The following is a 20,236-nucleotide window of genomic DNA, read 5'->3' as shown; positions in this document are numbered from 1 at the left end:
GGTGTGTGAACCATTTTCAAAATGCTTTGTTGTACATTGGATACAGCCACTGAAAAAATCAGTTTGGCAATTCCTCAACAAATAAAAATACGACTACCATAAAAGTATTTTTTTAAGACACTGCCATTGGGTTAATCCTGACTCATAGTGACCCTAAAAATCTTCACAGGGGCAGAGTGTCTCCTCTCTCGCCTGCAGTGTTTCTGGTGGACTCCAACTACTGGCCTCTCCATCAGCAGCTCAGTAGTTAACCCACTGGTTACCAGGGCCTTTAAAACTCCACACGACCCAGCAATTCCATACCTTAGTATACCCTAGAGACTTGAGCTAGTAAACCCCTGCCCACCGGTGTCCACCACAGCACTATTCACAGTAGCAAGTGATGGACACCACCTCAATGTCGTCAAAAGAGGAGGGAATAAGCGGTAGTGGTACCTATGAGGGGTAACCCCCAAAAAACAGATTTTTTTTCCCATAGGTGTGTATTAAAATATTTTTGCAAAATAAACTATCATCAGAGTATTCTCCATTATACTTAATACATTTGTCAAATCTGCGATTCCATTCTTGGAAACATTTTTCAAACTCATCTGTTTGGATGGCTGACAGCACCTCCCTTGGTTTTTTTCTTCACCTTTTCTACATCATCAAATCGCTGTCCTTTCATGTCTCTCTAAACTTGCAGACACAAAAAAAGTTGCACAGGGTGAGGTCAGGTGAGTAAGGTGTGTGGGACAAGAGAAGCATGCCATTTTTTGCCAAAAACTGGCACACTGAGATGGCTGCATGAGCAGGTGCATTATCGTGATGGTAAAACCAGTCTCCTGTCTGCCTCAAACCAGGCACTTTTTGTCATATACTGTTACACAATCTTTTCAGAACCTCTAAATAAAAAGCTTAGTCAACAGTCTGACCTGGTAGAACGAACCCCAAAAGCACTACGAGTTGACATTTTCATCCGTTTGGGAAGTTGACGGACGTCCAAAACAAGGTTTGTCATCAATCGACATTTCACCCTTTTTGAAATGAGAAAACCGCTTGTACGCTTGAGTTTTTCCCATAACGGTGTCCTTGTAAGCTGTGTTCATCATCATAAACAGTTTCTGCAGCACTTTTCCCAAGCAGGAAACAAAATTTCACAGCCGCATGCTATTCTCTTAAATCAGCCATCACAAAAAAACAAGGTTCAAGTGAAACTGCTTTCACGAGAAAATTCACTGTGACCAGGGAGAACCTTCCCAGGCGATGCCACTGGGTGCACTAACTCAGAGCAAGTTGCTCGATGCTCGCCTAGCAGGAAAAATGTGCACTATGAAAGCTTCGCCCAGCAGAGCTTTTCCCCAGTTTTTGGTGGGGTACCCCTTCGTATATACTTTGGAATATTAGCCATAAAGATAAATGAAGTGCTGATTAATGCTACAACATGGAAGAACCATCAAAACATCATAAGGCAGGATGAACTCTGTCGTAAAAGGACAGATATTACATGAGCCCGTTACATGAAAGACTAGACTGGGCAATGTGGTCTGATTAGTGGCTACCAGGAGTTGGGGGGGTCATTTTTGAGGAAGCAGGTTCTGCTCATAATGATGGCAAATTTGATAATGATTACTGGTGATGGTTGCACAACATCATGAATGTAATTGCTATCACTATATTGTACACATGAAACAATTGATTAGCCAATGAGGGGTGATGTACTGAGGACTTTGATACAACATGACAGGCATGCGCAGTTTCATATATATATTTACAACAAGTAGTGGGCGGGGGGCGGGGGAGCCAAAGAGGTCATTGGAAGGTGATGTGGCATTGAGAGAGTTGTTTTCAATTTTCATTTTTACTTATTTTTTTTAAAGATAGAGTAAGTACATTAACAAGGAAATGCATAAAGAGGGTGGTATGAGAGGATGCAAAAAAGGAGCGATAGGAGATGGACTAAGGTCCTTGAACGGGCAGCATAGTTGGATGCAGAGGTCTGGTAGAAGGGTGAGGGAAGAGAACGAGAAGGAAAGGGGTGGATGGCTGTGTTAGGTGCCATCGAGTTGTTAGGACACACAGTGACCGAACAAAATACTGCCCACCCTGTGCCATCTTCACAGTTGTTAGGTTTAGACCTGCTGTTGCAGTCACTGTGACAATTCATTACTTTGAGGGTCTTCCTCTTTTTTTTTTGCCGACCCCTTACTGAACATGGTGTTCTTCTCCAGGGACTTGTCTGTCTGGTAACATACCCATCGCATGTGAGACAAAGTCTCTCTGCCTCCCTTCTGAGGAGCGTCTCGCCACGCTCCGTCCAATACATGCTTGCTTGTTCTTCTGGCAGTCAATGGTTCTTTCAGTGTTCTTTGCCACACCGTAATTCACATGCATTGACTCTTCGTTGGGCTTCCTTGTTCATTGTCAAGCTTTCACGTGCATTTGTGGCTATTAAAAACACCGCAGTGTAAGTCAGACACACCTTAGCCCTCAAAGTAATGTTTTTGCCCTTTAACAATTTAAAGAGGTCTTGTGAAGCAGATTGGCTCAGTGTAATGAGTCATGTAATTTCTTGACTGCTGCTTCCATGAGCACTGATTGTGGAGCTGGAAAAAAATGAAATCCTCGAAACGTTCATCTTTTCTTCATTATCCTGTTGTTATCTGTTGGTCCAGTTATAATTATAAGGACTTTTGTTTTCTTTACACTGCGTGCAAGACATACTGAAGACTTCAGTGTTTGATATTCATCAGCTAGTGCCTCAAATCCTCCTGCTTTCAGCAAATGAGGTCGTGTCATCTGCATATCACATGTTAACGAGTCTTCCTCCAACCATAATGCCTGCTGTTCTTCAGATAGTCCAACTTCTTGGATTATTTGTGTAGCATACAACTCAATACCTATGGTGAAAGGATACAGCCCTGATGCATACCTCTCCTGATTTTAAACTGAGTGTTCTCTTGTTCTGTTTGAACAACTGCCTCTTGGTCTATGTACAAGCTCTACATGAGCACAGTAACTAACTGGCCTGGAAATCCCAGTCTTGTCAGTGTTACCCACAAATTGTTATGATCCATGCAGTCAAATATCTTTGCATAGTCAATAAAACACAAATAAACATCTTTTGGTGGTCTCTGCTTTGAGGTGACATTCCATATATGTGCCATTCTATATACATATCTGTGTGTGTGTGTGTGTGTGTGTGTGTGTGTGTGTTTCCTTGATTAGCTCTGCAGGTTATCCCCATTACCTTTAGGAAAAATGTTCCAAAAATATTACTTTCTTTGCCCACCATTATTTCTTCCGTACACCTTTCACCATGAAAGATACCTATTTCCCCTCTTACCTTAATGCCAAGAAGTTTACAGAATTTATCCCAGCAACTTTTTTTCCCACTTTTTATTGTGAATTAGGTGAAGGCCTACAGAGCAGCTCATCAGTTTTACATTCAACAGTTCGCACACATTCTGACCCAACGCATCTGTTTCAATCCCTTCAGGGTACCATTTTCCTCCGAGTGTTTCCTGTTCCCCTCCCGCTTCTTTCCTAGCCCTCTCAACCTTGTCCTTGGGTAAATGCTGCCCTTTGATCTTAAGTGATTGAGTGTTCCAACACAGCGATTAGTTCAGTTGCAGACCTGGAGGGTGTCTGTAGTCTTGGGGGGGGCGGTAGTGTCTCACTACTCTCTATTGGTCTCACAACTCTCTATCTGACTAGTAAGTTGTTTCCTTGTATGACTTTGGATTCTGTTCCACATATTCCCCCCATTCTATGCAGGGCCTTCAAATGCCATCCTTTTAAAAGTAGTTGAGGTAATGATAGCTGGGCACCATCTAGTTCTTCGGGTCTCAGAGTTGGGGAGATGTTTTCATCGTGGTCCATTCATCCACTGGGCTAATTGTTTCCGTGTCTTTTGGTTTTCATCACTCTTCTTTCCTCCAGATGGGGAAAGACCAATAGTTGCACCTTAGATGGCTGCTCATGAGCTTTTCGGACTCACTCACTACTCACAGAAGTAGGCCCTGGGACACTGCCTTTGTGAACTGTTGTGGCAATTGACCTCAGTGTCTGCTGAGACTAATCCTGACCCTTCAGGCCCAGCATTAGTCCAGCAGCTGAGTCTTTGAATCGGCCCATTATTCTTAAAATTCTTCTTTCTTTTGTAGCCCTCATTAAATCTTATTTAGAAGAAATACTGAGATAAAAAAATAAGTAAATAATGCGTGGCTAGAGACTCTTGATTAAATGTGGATGGTTTACTACTGCCCTTTACTTCCCCCTCAACCTCTCAAACCCTCACTAGCATAACACCAAAGAAATATAAGATATATTAATTCACAGAAGTTCAGCGGCAGCCTCAAACGGTCAGGGACTGGGAACGGAGACAATAGCAGTTGAGAGAGTTCAAATATGTGGAAGGTAGAGGCAGGTGGGGGTTAGTAATTGTCTTGAAGCAGAGGAAATTACACACTGACGTGCCAACAGAGGGAGATTGCCAACAAGAAGCAAGTCAGTTCACCCAGTTTAACCTCCAAGAAGCTTAGTGCTTGCAACACGATTTCCTACAGAAGGTCATAAATGAGGTGCAGGCCGAACACACGGGATTGGCTGGTGTTTGTGTACAGAGCACTTCGCCCGACCTCAGATGTCTTCTCAATGACAGAACTACTTTAAACATTCTTGCAGCATACGGAGAAAGGAAATTGAACTCTGGGGCTACCATTCTCAGGGACCCCAGGCATAGTTGGAAGGGCAAAGATGAGAGGAGAACTGAAAACTGAATGATGAAGGGCAGGTCCGCATGCTGGACTATGATAGCCTCAGTCCCTTGCCCAAGCTCCCTGCCAGGTTGACCACAGCCAAGCATCTATGACTCCCACCCAATCACCCAACCTGGAAAGGTGAAATAATAAACCCCTCCAGTGGTATGTATGGGTTCCCATTGAAGAGGCTAATTGTTTTGCATGTCTGACAATAAAACATTTCCCTGACACTGAAGGACAAAGTGCCCGATTGAAAGTGTCCACCAAGGGTCTTGAATGATAAATGGAGGGAGAGGGGGAGACCTGCAACAAGGCACATCGTGCCATGCCACACACGTTTTAAACACATCACAAGTGAAAAAAGAGGCATGGGAGTCGGAATAGTATCGCATTTCTCAACAGCAACACAAACGCTCACCCTAAGGGAAACTTGTTTTAGAGTTATATACCCAGCCGATCCAATAAGACGGTAGGAAAAAAAGATATATTTCAGCCTTGGAAGGACACGCACAAAAATTCTCCTTTCTTAGGAAGCTAGTAGAGAGTGTGCTTCAACAAATCGTAGGAGTGAAACAAGGAGGAAGAGATGGGATTCTGGAAATCCAACAGAGAACAATGGTCCAGGGAAATCCCAGGCAACATTCAGGTAGCAAATTTAGGGAGCAACTAGTCCAAACCAGAGCAGAAAGGCAGGTAAGTCTATGGAGAAAGAGCAGTTATAGATGGAACATTTAGAAACGTTAATGCTGCGTGTTGGAAACATTTGGAAGAGCACATACCATTCACCTGGATCTTGTCTGGTGCTGTGATAGTGGAGACGACCAGCAAGGGTCACCTGTGGTGAACTGGTTTCAGCAAAGCTCCCATGCTAAAACAGATTAGAAAGACCTACTGATCTACTTCCAAAACTTAGCTGGTGAGAACAGAGCATCCTCTGACTTGCGTGCTCTGGGCCATTGATCAAGAGCTTTAAGGAAAGCATGATGCTTGAGGAAGTAAAGGACCAGCAGGGTGAGGGCGACCTTAGTGAGATGAGTTGCACATTTGCCGACAATGGGACCAGTCATGGCAGATGATGCAAGGCCGGGCAGTGTTGCTTTTTGCCATGCGTGTGTCAAAGCCACCGTGAGTTGGCGTGAACTCGATGGCAGCCAGCTATCTGGTTAGAAATTAGCTCCTGACAAAAGAGAGGAATTATTTTTTTTGTTTTGTTTTTTTTTTGAGAGGAATTATTAACTCCAGGTTAAACCAAGTTCTAGGAGACAAAAAGTAATAGTGGTTTGCTATTATTATTATGAATAACAAACTATATTTCTGTGTTCTATATATAGTGTTTTATTTATTTTCTTATTAAAAGATCATTTTATTGGGGGCTCTTACAGCTCTTATATAACACTCCATCCATGCTTTAGTTATAATATGTTTGTTATACATCATGATTATCAAATCAGTTACAGCCAAGTCCGTTCTGACTCACGGCAACCCCACAGTGTCAGAGTAGAACTGTGCTCCACAGGGTTCTCACTGGCTGATTTTCTGGAAGCAGCACACTGGGGCTTTCTTCCAAGACACCTCTGGACTTGAACCTTCAAGCTTTCGGTTAGCGGCCAATCTGAGTGCATTAATCACTTGTGCCACCAAGGGCTTCCACAGTGAGAGTGGGTGGGGGAGAGGAGGATGAGGCTTAGAGCGGTGCAGGATTCAATGCAGTGGTTCTCAACCTTCCTCATGCTGCGACCCTTTAATACAGTTCCTCATGTGGTGGTGACCCCCGCAACGAAAATTATTTTCATTGCTACTTCATAATTGTAGTTTGGCTACTGTTATGAATCGGGCGACCCCTGTGAAAGGGTCATTCGCCCCCGAAGGGGTCACGACCCACAGGTTGAGAACCACTGAGTTAATGCCTCAACTGTGAGAATAAGAAATAATGTCTGAATTCCATAAATCAAGTAATATTGGTATAAGCTCAATATTCAGAAATAAGACAAACAGCACAAGAAATAGCAAAAAATTGAAAGTGGCTCTTCTCTGGAATGAGACTGGAGGATGGAGGGAGTGTGAGGTCGATGTTGTTGTTCAGTGACTTGTAACTAGACAGCAAGTAGCAGAGCTGGGCTCTGAGCCCAGTCTGACTCCTCCGTTCTGTCCACTCTGCCTAAGATCTGGAGGCCCTCCAGGGTCCGTGTGCATCTCCACGTCTCCCTGTGGAGCAGCAGCAGATGGGCCTCCGTGGCTGCATGTTGACTGCTCTAAGACAATGGCTGAAACTTACAGGATGCACCTGTCGGTGTTCTTGTCCCATTTCACAAGAAGACGGAAGACAGCCGAGCTCTTAGAAGCCTTGAAGGGCCACAGTGTGGAGAGTCCTGCTGCAAGGTCCCTGGGTGGCCTGGGGCTGCTGGGGGCATCTCTGATAGCACATGGAGTTTGGGACCTAGAAAAGATGCATCCGAGGCGGGGGAAAGGCCTGGTATGTTTCCCTGCCTTACAGCATGGTCCTTCAACTCCTCTTCCTCGGGGTCCAGAACAGCCGCTTCATCCCTATTTTATTGCGGCCACTTTGGCTGTTGGAGGTGGTCACGGCCCCGGAAAATTATGCTCAGACTCATGGCTGCAATTCAGAGATTGATGTATGACCCTCTGAGGGATTTTGGTCATTTCTGTGTTTAGGTTGACCCGCTGTAATTCACCTGGTTTTTAAGGCTGGCGGGATTTCGTGTTTGTCTCCATCCCTGCGGCTACGTAGACGCCCTTCGTGGGAGCACAAATCCCGTGTCCTCTGGGGCGCCGTGGAGGTTGGTGTGTATGTCTGTCTGTCTCGGCATGCCTCCGGTTATTGCTTCCTAATAAAATTCTGATAGCTGGGTCCCATCAATATCTCAAATACATGTGAGGAAACGTTAATTTAGAATCAATTTTAGGATGTTTCAGACTGTAAAGTCCTTTTAACTAGATCTCTGGTGAAGATGTAGAAGCACTTTACGGGACTGTAAATTTCATGTGGAGCAGTCTTCGTGAAATACGCATCTCCCCTACACGCAAGCTGTTCTCCCCATATCAATCATGGCCCCTGCAAGCGATGTCTCACAAATATTCTGTAAATCACAGAAAACCCCGTGGTAATGTGAAATATGACTTTCACTTGTCTGTTAGACAAAAGAATCGCACATGCCTCTCTCCCATCAGCACTAACATTTGTTATGGATAATAACACTTTCAATCACAACTATTTTTGGAAAACGGGTTTATTTTAAATCTTCCCTCCCCCCACTGAAAACACTCTCCCAAGGACATGGACTCCTACAAACCACAGCCCATTAATCCAGCTAGAGAACGGGAACTTTTTCTTCTCACTAACTTTTTATAAAAGTTGATTTTTTTTAAGAGAGTATAAAAGTACAAGGAGAAGGAACATTTATCTTTTCTGATTGGCCTAAGAGTGGGCCAAGACCCCAAATCTCTGCTGTGAGCCCACGTGAAGTGAGGCATTAGAGAGACCCATGTGTTGAGTAGCATGCATCGCATCTCAGCGCGGGATGAGCTTTGTCTCAGCTTTCTGTTAGGACGTCAGCAGAGACTCCCAAGGGCTCAACATGGTAACTCTTACAAAAGAGATGCTGTCTGGTGGCTCAGAGTCCCCGATGAAAGGGCCCGGGTGTCCCTAGCCAAGCGTCAGATAACTAGTCCTAGAGCTGCGTCGGAATGCAACTCCCCCGTGCGGGTGGCAGAGGCTTGCCCTCCCTCCAGTGAAAGCAGAACCCCTCACGTCACCTGTGGTGACCCCTCTTCTCCCTCTCCCTCCGCAGCCCACTTCAGGACCGACTGGATCATGACTTCCATAAAAGAGCAGGCAGCGATTAGCAGACTCCTAAGTTTTTTACAGGATTGGGATAATGCTGGCAAAATCGCAAGGAATCACATCCTCAAGTGTTTCATTCAAACCAATCAAGGCAAGACTGCCCCTGAATTGGAGCAGGAGTTTTCCCAGGGAGCCAGCTTGTTCCTGGTACGACTGACCACTTGGCTGAGACTCACGTATCCTTTGGTGCAAGAGGGGGGAAACTAGACAATCTTCCCAAGAAGATTGTTTAGGGAGCTCTTCTTGAGGGTATTTTATTTTTAAGATCATTTTATTGGGGGCTCTTACAGCTCTTATAATAATCTATACATCAATTGTATCAAGCATATTTGGACATATGTTGCCATCATTATTTCCTAAACATTTACTTTGTTTGAGCCCTTGGTATCAGCTCCTCTTTTTACCTCCCCCCACCCACACCCTCAAGACCCCCTGGTAAATTATAAATTATTGTTTCTATTTCTTGCACCAACCGTTTTCTCCCCTGTGGTCTCTTCCCCCTGCCCTTCTGGTATTACTACTCCCATTTCTGTTCCTGAGGGGTTTATCTGACCTGGATTCTGTGTGTCCTGAGCTCTTATCTGAACCTGTGTACATGCTCCGGTCTCACCCGCAGTAAAAGGCAGGATTTGGGCCATAAAAGTTGAGGGGTGAGGAAGCCTCAAGGAATATTGTGTTTCATTGATTGCTATACTTCACCCTGGCTGACTTATCCCTTCCTTGTGACCCTTCTGTGAGGCGTGTCCCAGTGTCTACTGATGGGTTAGGGTTCTCTGCTCCAACCACCCTCGTTCTCAACAATATGTTTGTTTGTTTGTTTGTTTGTTTGTTTTGAATCTTCTAATGCCCATTACCTGATCCCATCGACATCTCATGATCGCACAGGCTGGTGTGCTGCTTCCATGTGGACTTATTGCTTCTCTGCTAGATGGCCGCTTGTTTAACTTCAAGCCTTTAAGACTCCAGATGCTCTATCTTTTGATAGCTGGGCACCATCAGCTTTTTTCACCACATTTGCTTATGTACCCGCTTTGTCTTCAGTGATTGTGTTGGAGTATGAGCATCACAGAAGGCCAGGTTGTTAGAACAAAGTGTTCTTCAATTGAGGGAGGGCTTGAGCAGAGGCCCAAAGTCCATCCACTTCCCCAATGGCGGTTGGGGTGGGGAGGGTGAGGGAAATTGGGGAGCAAACAATAAATACGGGAGGGTGGGGAACACTAGAACTGATTGTGATGATGTATATACAACTATTTTTCAACGTGACTTAACTATGGAAGTATATGATATGTGAATTTTATATCAAGAAAACTACTAAAGAAAAGAAACCAAAGTTGATCAATGGTTACCATGGGTGAAGGAGGAAGAGTTGTTGCTTAGGGGGCGCTGAGTTTATGTTCATGGTGGTAGAATACTTTGGAAAAGTAATGGTTGCACAACATGAGTATAATCAATGGCACTGAATTATACATATAGAAGTTGTTGAATTGTGTGCATTTTTGCCACAATTACAAAATATATAATTATACTTTTAAAAAACATGTTCACGTAGGCATTATGCTAGGAGCTAGAAATGCAGAAAGGAGTAGAATAGATGCCATATCTGCTCTGGTGGAGCTTGCAAGCCCCTGGGGAAGACAGTAAGCAGGTGATAATAATGTTATGACTATTGTGGCAATGGAAGCACTAGTCTAGGGTGGAGCAAAGGGCTTCCTGAGAAAATACTGCTTAAATGGAAACCTGAATAATGAAGAGAGGAGCTAATCTAATGAGGCGGGGTGCGAAGAGGGGAGGGGCTCAGGCAATGAGCAACCCATGTCATGAAAGGGTCCAGACGAATCCACAGAGTGCTGTGAGCACCCGGAGCAGGAGTACTCTCTTACTTGCACTGTCACCTTGATGGCTACCACATCTGTCTTCAGCCCAGACCTGCCTCCTGTGGCTCTTGACCACAGACACCTTAAAGCCTAGCATGTCTCCAAGCAAGGTGGTCTGTCCCATGGCTGTCCCTCCTCCTGTGTTCTCTGCTGCTGCAGTTTCTCAGGCCGAAGTGTGAGCATCATCGTGTGGGACAGAAAAGCAGGAGGTATTGGACACCTGGGTAGAGAACTCAGATTCTAAACAGACATTCAGGTGAGGGTGCCACTCTGAGAGTCCTCTTGAGCGGTGGTGTCAACTTGATCCCATAGAGGTAGTTCTTCGAAGAGTGTGATACTTTAGGTTGAACTCTTTTACTAGTTGAAGTAAACTATTGCTTGGTTTTAGGAGGACTTCGGGGGATATCTTTAAGATTTAAAGTTTATCCCAGAGCCACATTTCAAGGATTCATCCACTCTCCATGGCTCCATGCAGTCCTTGAGAATGTGAAATTGCGTTCTGCATTTCCTCCCTTTGATCGGCTCTGTTCTGTGGGCTCTCTGATCAAAATGTTCAGTGATGGTAGTCGAGCACCATCCGGGCATCCAGTGTGTCTCGTCTCTTGGGCAAAGAAGGCAGTTATTCATCGAGGCAATCAGCCACACATTCCCTGAGCTCCTTTTCCTGACTCTCCTCCTTCCCCTGCTGTTCCAGCTGAATAGACTCCGACTGTTGTCGCTTGGAGGGCCCCTCTTAACACCCCGAGCACTGCACAACAAACCCCAGACAGCAGAAGCACGAGACACGTTATTGGGCCAATTCACTGTGGTCTCCATGGAGCTATGACCCTCAGCCTCCAAACCAAGAAATCAACTTCCATGAGGTATTGGGTTGCACATAAATGGGCCAGCATCTGCTTTTCTCTTTGCTGTTATTGCAAATACAAGAGGTACCCCCCCCCCCAAATGGAAAAAAGCTCCACTGGGCAGAGCTTGCATCGTACACATTTTTCCCACTAGGCGAGCATCGAGCAACTCACTCCGAGTTAGTGCACCCAGCGGCATTGCCTGGGAAGGCTCTCTCTAGTCACAGTGACTTTTTTCATAAAAGTACTTTCTCTCGAGCCTCGTATTTTGTGTTGGTCATTTAATGAAAACAGCATGCAGCTGTGAAGTTTTGTTTCCTTCTTAGGTGATGGAGGGGATACGGGGGAGAAAGCTACAGAAACTGGTGATGTTGAGCACAGCTTACAAGGACAGCACTAGGGGAAAAACTCAAGTGAATTTCTGGTTTCAAAAAAAGGTGAAATGTCAATTGTGACAAACCTCATTCTGGACATTCATCAACTTCCCCAACAGACAAAAATGTTGATTTGTCATGCATTTAGAGTTCGTTCTACTAGGTCATACTGTTAATCAAGCATTCCATTTAGAGGTTCTGAAAAGATTGTGTAATGGTGTGTGATAAAAAAGACCTGATTTGTGGCAGACAGGGGACAGGAGCATAATGCACCTGCTCACGCAACCGTCTCAGTGTGCCAGTTTGGGGCAAAAAACAGCATGCTTCTCTTACCCCACACACCTTACTCACCTGACTTCTCTCTGTAGGACTTCTTTTTTTTTCCTCAAGTGAAGAGGGACATGAAAGGACAGTGATTTGATGACAAAAAAGAGGCAAAGGAAAAAAAGGAGGGAGGTGCTGTCAGCAATCCAAACAGATGAGTTCGAAAAATGGTTCCAAGAATGGAATTGAAGATTTGACAAATCTATTAAATGTCTCGGAACATACTTTGTAGATGATAAGGTTATTTTGTAAAAAAAAAAAAAAATTACATACATAGCTTTGAAAAGAAAAAGAAAGAAAAAATCCATTTGAGGGGGGGGCTATGCCCTCATCTATCTATCACAGAAATTTGCACATGTACAACTTTTTGAAGGTTACAGTAGTTGTGCAACTGAAGAAATGTCATGGGGCCCACATCTGACCTCCTCTGTCTGCACCAGGGGGAAGGAGAACCCTACTCCACATCTGCCCAAGGGTGCGTCCTGTAAGGCAGAGGCATGCCCCACTCTGCATCCTTCTCTGCCTATTCTGACACCAGCCATCCCTCCCAAAGCACTCTGCTTCTCTGCTGAGTTCAATGAGCAACGCAGAACAGGAGTATTCTCAAACCTATCTGCAACTTGAACGACCACCTTGATGACTGCCAAATCTGTCTTCAGCCCAGACCTGCCTTTTGTGGCTCTTGAGCACAGATACCTCAAAACCTAGCATGTGTGCAAACAAACTGGTAGCCACACAGAACTTGCAGACAATACTCATGAGCTGTATTAGGGAATTTAGCAGGTTACAAGTCGGAAGGAAAAAGCATCAAGGATACAGTCCCCTTTGTACACAGCACCTTGCCTCAGCTGGCAGACATGACTCTCTCTGGTCCTCAGCCACCTGGCCTCTTGGCCTCTACCTTGGGAAGGCAAGCTAAGTTTTACAAAGCTCCTTCAGCACTGATAAATGCCCAAAGGGTACCCCACTCTACAAGCCAGTTTCCTGCCAGAAGGCATTCAGCTTTATTCTTTTGGGGGGCTGTGAAGGCTGTGCTCTGTCTCGTGGTCTCAGTGCTGTGGCCTCTGGCGCTACAGGCACCACGCACCCGTCACACTTCACCACTTTGCACGTGTTCCACTGGTATTACCGGTGGTTCTTCTCTCGTGATGGTCAGGGGATTCTCTTGTTCTGCCCCTGAAATGGCTCACTTTAACCCTAGCAAAACTGACCAATCTCCAAGTTAGAGTCTTCTGTGTCTTATTTGCATGCTCCTCTCACCAGTCATTTTGGTGGGAATTACAAAGACTGGAGAGAAATTCATAGTGATCCTGCAGGACAGAGTAGAGCTGTCCCTTTAGGTTTCCAGGGCTGTAACTCTTTATAGGAGTAGAAAGCCTTGTTTTTCTCCTAGGGAGAAGCTGGTGGTTTCAAACTGCTGACCTTGCAGTTAGCAGCACAATGCATTACCCACTGTGAGCCAAAATGGACTCGATGGCAGTGAGCTTGGTTTGTTTGGTGGTGAGGAAAATCATACCAACTTCACCATAGCAACCCAACCTTTAATCAGGGTGAATTTTCCACAACTGTTAACCCCGTTTTCTTTCTTCCTTTCACTCCTGGTAACTACAAAAAAACTTCTGTCTCCGCTCATTTACCTTTTTGGTTTTGGTTTTTGTTTTCTGTAAGCGAGGTCATACAGACTATGTCCTTTTGTGAATGGCTTAGTTTACTCAGCTACTGCCATCAAATTCCATGCATACCACAGCATGTCTCAAGGCTTCATTTCTCCGACTGGCTAAGTAGTACCCCATTGGATGTCTGCACCACATTCTGTTCACTCTGTTCACGGGCATTCAGGTGGTTTCCACCTTTTAGCTATTGTGAGTAGGGCTTCTGTGGACAGTTGTGCAAGTCTGGGGAGGATGTAGTGAGGAGCAGAACTGCTAAGTCCCAGTTTTCATTTTTTGAGGGCCCCCCGCCCCCACCAGCACACACACCCGTTTTCTACAGCAGCTGTATGATTTTGCATTTCCACCAGTGCTGGATCAGGCTTCCAGTGGCCCGCATCAACAACATTGGTGAGTTTGTGTGTTCTGTTGTGGTGGTTGTTTCTATGTTAGCCACTCTGGTGTGAGTTTAAGGGCATCTCACAGTGTGTTTGATTTGTGTCTCTCTCAGCTAATGACGTGGAGCATCTTTTCGTGGACTTGGTGGCCATCTGAATGTACACATTACTGAATTATTTGTCTTTGGTTATTAAGTTGCTGAGGTTTTACATACATTTTAGCTAATAGATTCTTGCCAAATATATGGTTCCCTAAGATATTCTCCCAGTTAATGCCTTGTCCTTTCACTTTTTTGATAAAGTCTTGATAAACAAAAGTTTTTAATAATTTTTATAAGGTCTCAGTGTTGTATTTTGTCTTCTGCTCTTTATGCTTTTGTTATTTATTAGATAATACATTGTTCAAAGCTAGACCTGGAGTTACTGCCTGTTTGTTCTTCTAAGGTTTTTGTGTTTGTAGTTTGCACATTTAGGTCCTTAATCCATGTTGAATTTGTTTTTGTGTATGGTGTGAGACAAGGATCCTGTTTCATTTCCTGCATGTGGATAGCATGCAGAAAATTGACAATCATATAATCCCACATAAGTCTCTAACCCTTTATTTTAGACTTGACCTTTTAGTAAAACAGTAAAACAGATTTATATACTATAATGACAAAATGATTGGTTAGCACTTGTTGAATCTTTTTAATGTTTTAGTTGATGAACTATGTTCTATACAAATGTTCTCATTTTCACCTCATACTAAATTGAATAAGTGATTGGCTTATCTTGTTTTATCAATAAGAAAGGTAAGCCTGGAAACGTTTGAGTAATTTAGTAGAACATGGCAGAAATAAAGCTTAAACATGGGTCTGTCTGACCCAGGACCCCTGGGTGGCACCAACCGAGAAAACCAGACTCACTTCCATCGAGTCAGTGCGACTCATAGTGACCCACTGTTTGCAGGAGTAGAAAGCCCAGTCTTTCTCCAGAGGAGCTGCTTGTGGTTTTGAACGGCTGACCATGTGAATCACAGCCCAACTTGTAACACTGCATCACCAGAGCTCCTTGGGTGACATAATATTCAACTACTAACTGGGAGGTTGGTGGTTCCAATCCACCCAGGTGTGCCCAAAGAAAGCCCTGGCGATCTTCCAAAAGGTGACAGCCATTACAAACCCCACAGTGTGTACATTTCTCTTCTGAAAACAGAGCGGTCTCCATGAGTTAGAATGGACTCAATAGCAACTGAATGACCAAAACCCATCCGCCCTCTACTGTCCTCATCGTCTTCACCCGCCCCGCCCCCCAGTGGACAGCCCAGAGCCACAGTTTCACATTCCACACGACGGCAGCAGGCAATCCACACCAATGGCCCTACTCCCTCCATTGAGCAAGAGGCAGGATGGATCCATGCATTGACTTTGGGACCTTGGACAAGCCATCGCCTGTGCTTGCTCGCTCGCGTGGCAAATGGAAATGCGAGCAGCACCTGCTGCAGGGCTGACTCGAGAAGGAAGGGTGGCAACGAAAGCCAAGCAGTGAGCACAGTGCCTGGCACACAACTTGTAGCCGCTGATCAACCTTTTAATTGGAGAACTAATGGGCCAGAAATCTATGAGGAGGCTTCAAGGAGCTTATGGGGAAATTCCATTGTCTTTTAATTCCGTTTTTCCATAAACGTTGTGAAGCCCCCTCATGCAATGAGTGGCCGTCGGCACAAGAAGGAGCCCCGGTGGCACCATGAGGAGGAGCTAAGCGGCTAACTGAAAGGTCGGTGGCCCCAACCCACCAGATGTTCCTTTGGCAAACAGACCTGGCCAGATACTCTGTTAGTACTCCACACCAAAACACCAAACTGCCTGCCCCTGAGCCGATTCCTACTCAGAGACCCTCTCGGACAGAGGAGAACTGTCCCTATGGGTTTCTGAGACTAGAAAGTGGCAGACTTTTAAAAATAATAATTTTATTGGAAGCTCCTACAACTCTTATCGCAATCCATCCATCCATCCATTGTGTCAAGCATATTTGTACATTTGTTGCCATCACCATTTTCAAAACACTTTCTATTTGAGTCCTTCCCCCCCCCCTTTCTCTCCTGACACTGCAACTCTTTACAGAAGTAGAAAACCTCATCTTTCCCACAGAGCGACTCGTGGGTTTGAACTTCTGACCTTGTGGTTAGCAGCCCAATCCATGACACCCTCACAATCCACTACACCACCTGGGCTCTTCTGCCCAGAAAACCCTACGAGGTATTTCTACTTTAGCATAGAGGGTCGCTATGAATTGGAATCAGTTCAATCGCACTCAACAGACCCATGCAAGCAAGGCTAACCTGAGACAGGAAAGACGGTAACACAGTTTGGTTAGCCCAGCTGGTAACGGAAGAAAAGGGGGAACGTATTGAGACAGCGTGGGGGCTGTGGGGTGGAGTGGGCACAGTGTAGGAAGGGAAAAAATACAATGTGGGTTGGTAGCCGCAACAGGCAGGGAGCCTGGCTGCAGAGCAGACACTGGTTTTGCAGTAAAGAGCCTTTCCTAATGAGCCAATCTGTCTTTACTTCTATTGGCATCCTGGGAACCAGGGTGCAGCAGAGATAATTTGCCTCATGCCTGCCTCCCCCTCCCACCCGTGCCCCCCAACAAAGCACCATTACCTCCAACCCATTACATTAGCCTTGATCAGTCTTGGAAGCTCTCAGTCATCCTCCATGAGTTGCAATAATTTCAGCTAATTTCTTAAGTGTTCTAAGAGCCTGTGATGTGTTATGAGCCTAGTAATTGTTGACTGGTTCCTTTTCTGTTGTGGCTTGATTTCATACCTTGTATCCGAGCTGATGCGTGCTCTGGGTGCTTTATTACAATGAAGCTTTTTGCCAAGGCTCACATTAAAAAATAACATTAAATACTGAAGTTGTTTTAAATCAGAGTTTAATTTTTCCACCATCTCCTGTTATTCTTATTGCAGTTCTTCATAAAGATAGTGAGTGACCTCCAGTGTAAATTTTTGACCAAGTACAAAATTGAGAATTAATGATGAAGCTGATTCGTTTTTAGAGAAGTGATAGGCTGTGCTGAGCCCCAAGGGTGTGGTGGCCATGGCTCAGAAACACCTGGTAGAATGACCCCAAGGTTTCTCCATGCACCTTTTGTTGATCAGCGCCTCCCTGCTCCCTGGGGAGCCTGTCAGAGCCACAGTGGCTGATCCACCCAGAGAGAGCTTCCAGGAAAGATATCAGCAGCCTCCCAGCACGCCCTTCTCTCTGCTCTGTGTGGCCCCTCTAGCTGCTTGGTCCTCCTGGGCAGTGGCTGCTGCATGGGATCAGGCACGGGACCTGGCTTCTTTGCTGAAAACCACCCTGAGACTCACTCTTTAACCTGCCGTGCAGCTACATGACTGGCTGCTGTCTGGATAAGGTGCTCAAGTCCATCGGCATCTTCTTGTCGGCAGTGAGCAGGTGAGCACCGGGTCTGCTCCAGAGAGACTGCAGGGTTCAGTGGTGAACTGTGTTCACAGGGCCCACGTGGGACCATGACGTCTAGCCATTGGTGGGCGTTCCGGAGCCCTCGGGATGGGCCCAGAGGTAGAAGGCAGCCACAGCCCTGCTCTTGCTCCCTGTCCCATGTTCTCCGTGCACACATGACACAACCAGGATCTCCCTGGTTGCAACGTACTGAAGACCAGGTCCTATAGACAAAGGACAAAGGGGAAATTTTACTTAACTGAAAAACCCAGATGTTGGAATTCTCTATGGCAGGCCTAACTAGATCCCAGGATCAACATCATCCGGACTTAGTCTTCCTATCCCTCTCTGGTTTGGGGGGTGTTTTTTTTTTTCCATCCTCAATTCTGCTCTGTTCTCTGTATCCATAGGCTGCTGTGTGCTATGGTGGTCAGAAACTTAGACCACTCCAAAAGTAGTCAGAGCTCAGCCACTCCACAAGAAAACACCTCTTTCCCAAGAGCTACACACACACACACACACACACACACACACACACACACACACGAAGTCCGGAGTTTTGACCCTCACTGGACCCAGTTAGGTCTCATACCTGATTCCCAACCAGTGACTGCAGTCAGGAGCATCACATACCCTATCACCAAAACCACATGGTCCATGAATGGTAAATGGGTGATTCTGCTATGGACAGTTGGGGTGCTTTTAAAATGAGACAGATGCTAGAAAATCCCAAAACGGGTGTCCATGTACTTCTTACCTTTTGCATTTCTTACTGAAGGGGAGAATTCTCACACTACTTTGTCGTTTTATAAAGAGATTTTCCCGGGAAGGAGGGAAAAATATGCAGCAAGGTCACCAAGATCCCTTAGAAAGGTTAATACCAACGGACGTGATAAGTGTTTTATTTTTCTCCTCTGTCCCTTCTGGATAGTAACCGGTACCTTATAGAATTCCTGGAAGTTGGAGGGGTCCTAACACTCTTGGAAATACTTGCCCTGGAGAAGATCCAGGAGAAGGACAAGAAGGCATCCATCAAGTTACTTCAGCTTATTGCAAACTCTGGGAGGAAGTACAAGGAGCTCATTTGTGAAAGTTATGGTGGGTACTGTGTGGCCACGTGGTGAGACCCACTTCTCCTTAGGGGCGTCGGTCAGAGGCGGTAGCACGCCCCGCTTCTATAAGAAAATGCACTTGGGAACTTGGTGCACAGGGAATATTTTGTACAGTAGGCTCTTATCAGTTCCTGCCTACGTTACCACGAGAATACCTGTGTATGATTTTGGGGAGTGGTCTAAGTTTCTGACCACCATAGCACAGAGTAGCCTTCAGTGGTCGTTTTGAGTACATCCTTTCCAGGCACTCATTCAACAAGGGGTTATCAAGTATGTAGTTGCCTGAATCCTTTGTGGAATTAGGTAAAGTATGAATAATTCTAGAAATAAAATTAAACTGCAATGACTGAATACCCATAGTATTTTAGAACATGCGAACGTGCAAGGGATACATCAATAAGTAGAAGACAAGCCCTGGCTCGAAAAGCTCACCGTCTGGTGAGAAAGATAAACGATCCAGTACAATCTAACAAATGGTGTCATGGAGGCAAGAAAAGGAGGTGCCGTCCGCCTGCGTCGTGGGCTCCACCCTTCCCTCCAGGTTCTCATCTCTGCCTCCCCCGGGACCTCTCGTAGCTGTAGCGCCTTTAGCTGTAAAGTGAGACTAGCACCTTCTCTCAGTGTGGTTTCTAGGGTTAAATCGGGTGTGGAAATAATTTATAAACTGCTAATGGTTGTATACGTGTTAGTTACCATATAAACAAACAAAAAATGCTGCCTTGAGTCTATTCTATTTTATACATGTTGCCTCGGCCACTTTGAAACGCAGATTTTGGCACAGCTAGGCCAAAACAAGATGCGCCGACAACATGGCCAAAGAGAAAATGAGAGGGCAGTGGGAGCTGAGTGCCCATCTTGCTTTGCCTGAGCACCTCGGCTGACTAGATGTCAGTCCTGTTTGTTTGACGTAATCTTGAGTGAGGATGGTTGTCATGAATCTCTTCCCGGTTAGCTTTTCTTCTGTTCTTTGCGCAGGTGTCCGATCCATAGCAGAATATTTGGCCAAGTCTAAGTCAGAAGAGACCCAAGAGGAAGTGCAGGTCTTGTTGGATGCTTTGGTCCATGGTAACCCTAAGTACCAGAATCAAGTGTACAAAGGTCTGATCGCGTTACTGCCCTGCACGTCCCCCAAAGCTCAGCAGCTGTCCCTGCAGACTCTCAGGACTGCCCAGGTGAGCCGGCTCACACGCTCCTGTGGCTCTGCGGTTCAGCTGCAGTCACTCCACCAGCAGGAGACTCCGAGCCGAGCCCGCCCCTGCTGCAGGGCCCAGAGTTCAAGTCTCCCAGCAGAGGGATTTGCTCTGTTTCCTTAGAGATCCGGAGAATGTTGGCAGACTTAAACGTGGTTGAGACAAGCAACCAGGATGATGAAAGGGCTGTAGCAAGGACTGACGGAGTTGGAGTTGATTTGATGGGGAAAGACTCACGGGGGCGTGTGGATGGCACAGCAGGCCGAGGCCCAGGTCCAGTGCTGGGGAAAGCGCCCCTTTGCTAGTTGCTGCCAGCTCTTTCCAGGGCCCTGGAAGGTGAGGGGAGTGGGTTCGGAGCATGGTGACCTCGTGGAGACACTGTGAGGAGTAAGGCGTAGGGGGGATAAAGATCCTGAA

The 20,236-nt window shown here is 45.7% G+C and overlaps 1 protein-coding gene across 1 annotated transcript in view; it reads left to right on the top strand.

Annotated features, from left to right (window-relative positions):
* The window catches only part of ARMH1 (armadillo like helical domain containing 1), a 63,195-nt gene that overhangs the window by 15,111 nt on the left and 27,848 nt on the right, over positions 1-20,236 (top strand). Inside the window, exons 2-6 of the mRNA XM_004699694.2 lie at positions 7,416-7,540; positions 8,552-8,780; positions 17,443-17,511; positions 18,449-18,615; positions 19,605-19,801. Of these exons, the coding sequence (XP_004699751.1) occupies positions 8,575-8,780; positions 17,443-17,511; positions 18,449-18,615; positions 19,605-19,801 (639 nt within the window). The 5' untranslated portion in view covers positions 7,416-7,540; positions 8,552-8,574. The remainder of the gene's footprint in view (positions 1-7,415; positions 7,541-8,551; positions 8,781-17,442; positions 17,512-18,448; positions 18,616-19,604; positions 19,802-20,236) is intronic.

Source organism: Echinops telfairi, unplaced genomic scaffold (genome assembly GCF_000313985.2).
Source record: "Echinops telfairi isolate 266 unplaced genomic scaffold, ASM31398v2 ScPeMD7_443;HRSCAF=831, whole genome shotgun sequence".
NCBI classification, from domain to species: Eukaryota; Metazoa; Chordata; class Mammalia; order Afrosoricida; family Tenrecidae; genus Echinops; species Echinops telfairi.
The sequence above is the reverse complement of the archived record's forward strand: the minus strand, read 5'-3'. Positions and strand labels throughout refer to the sequence as shown.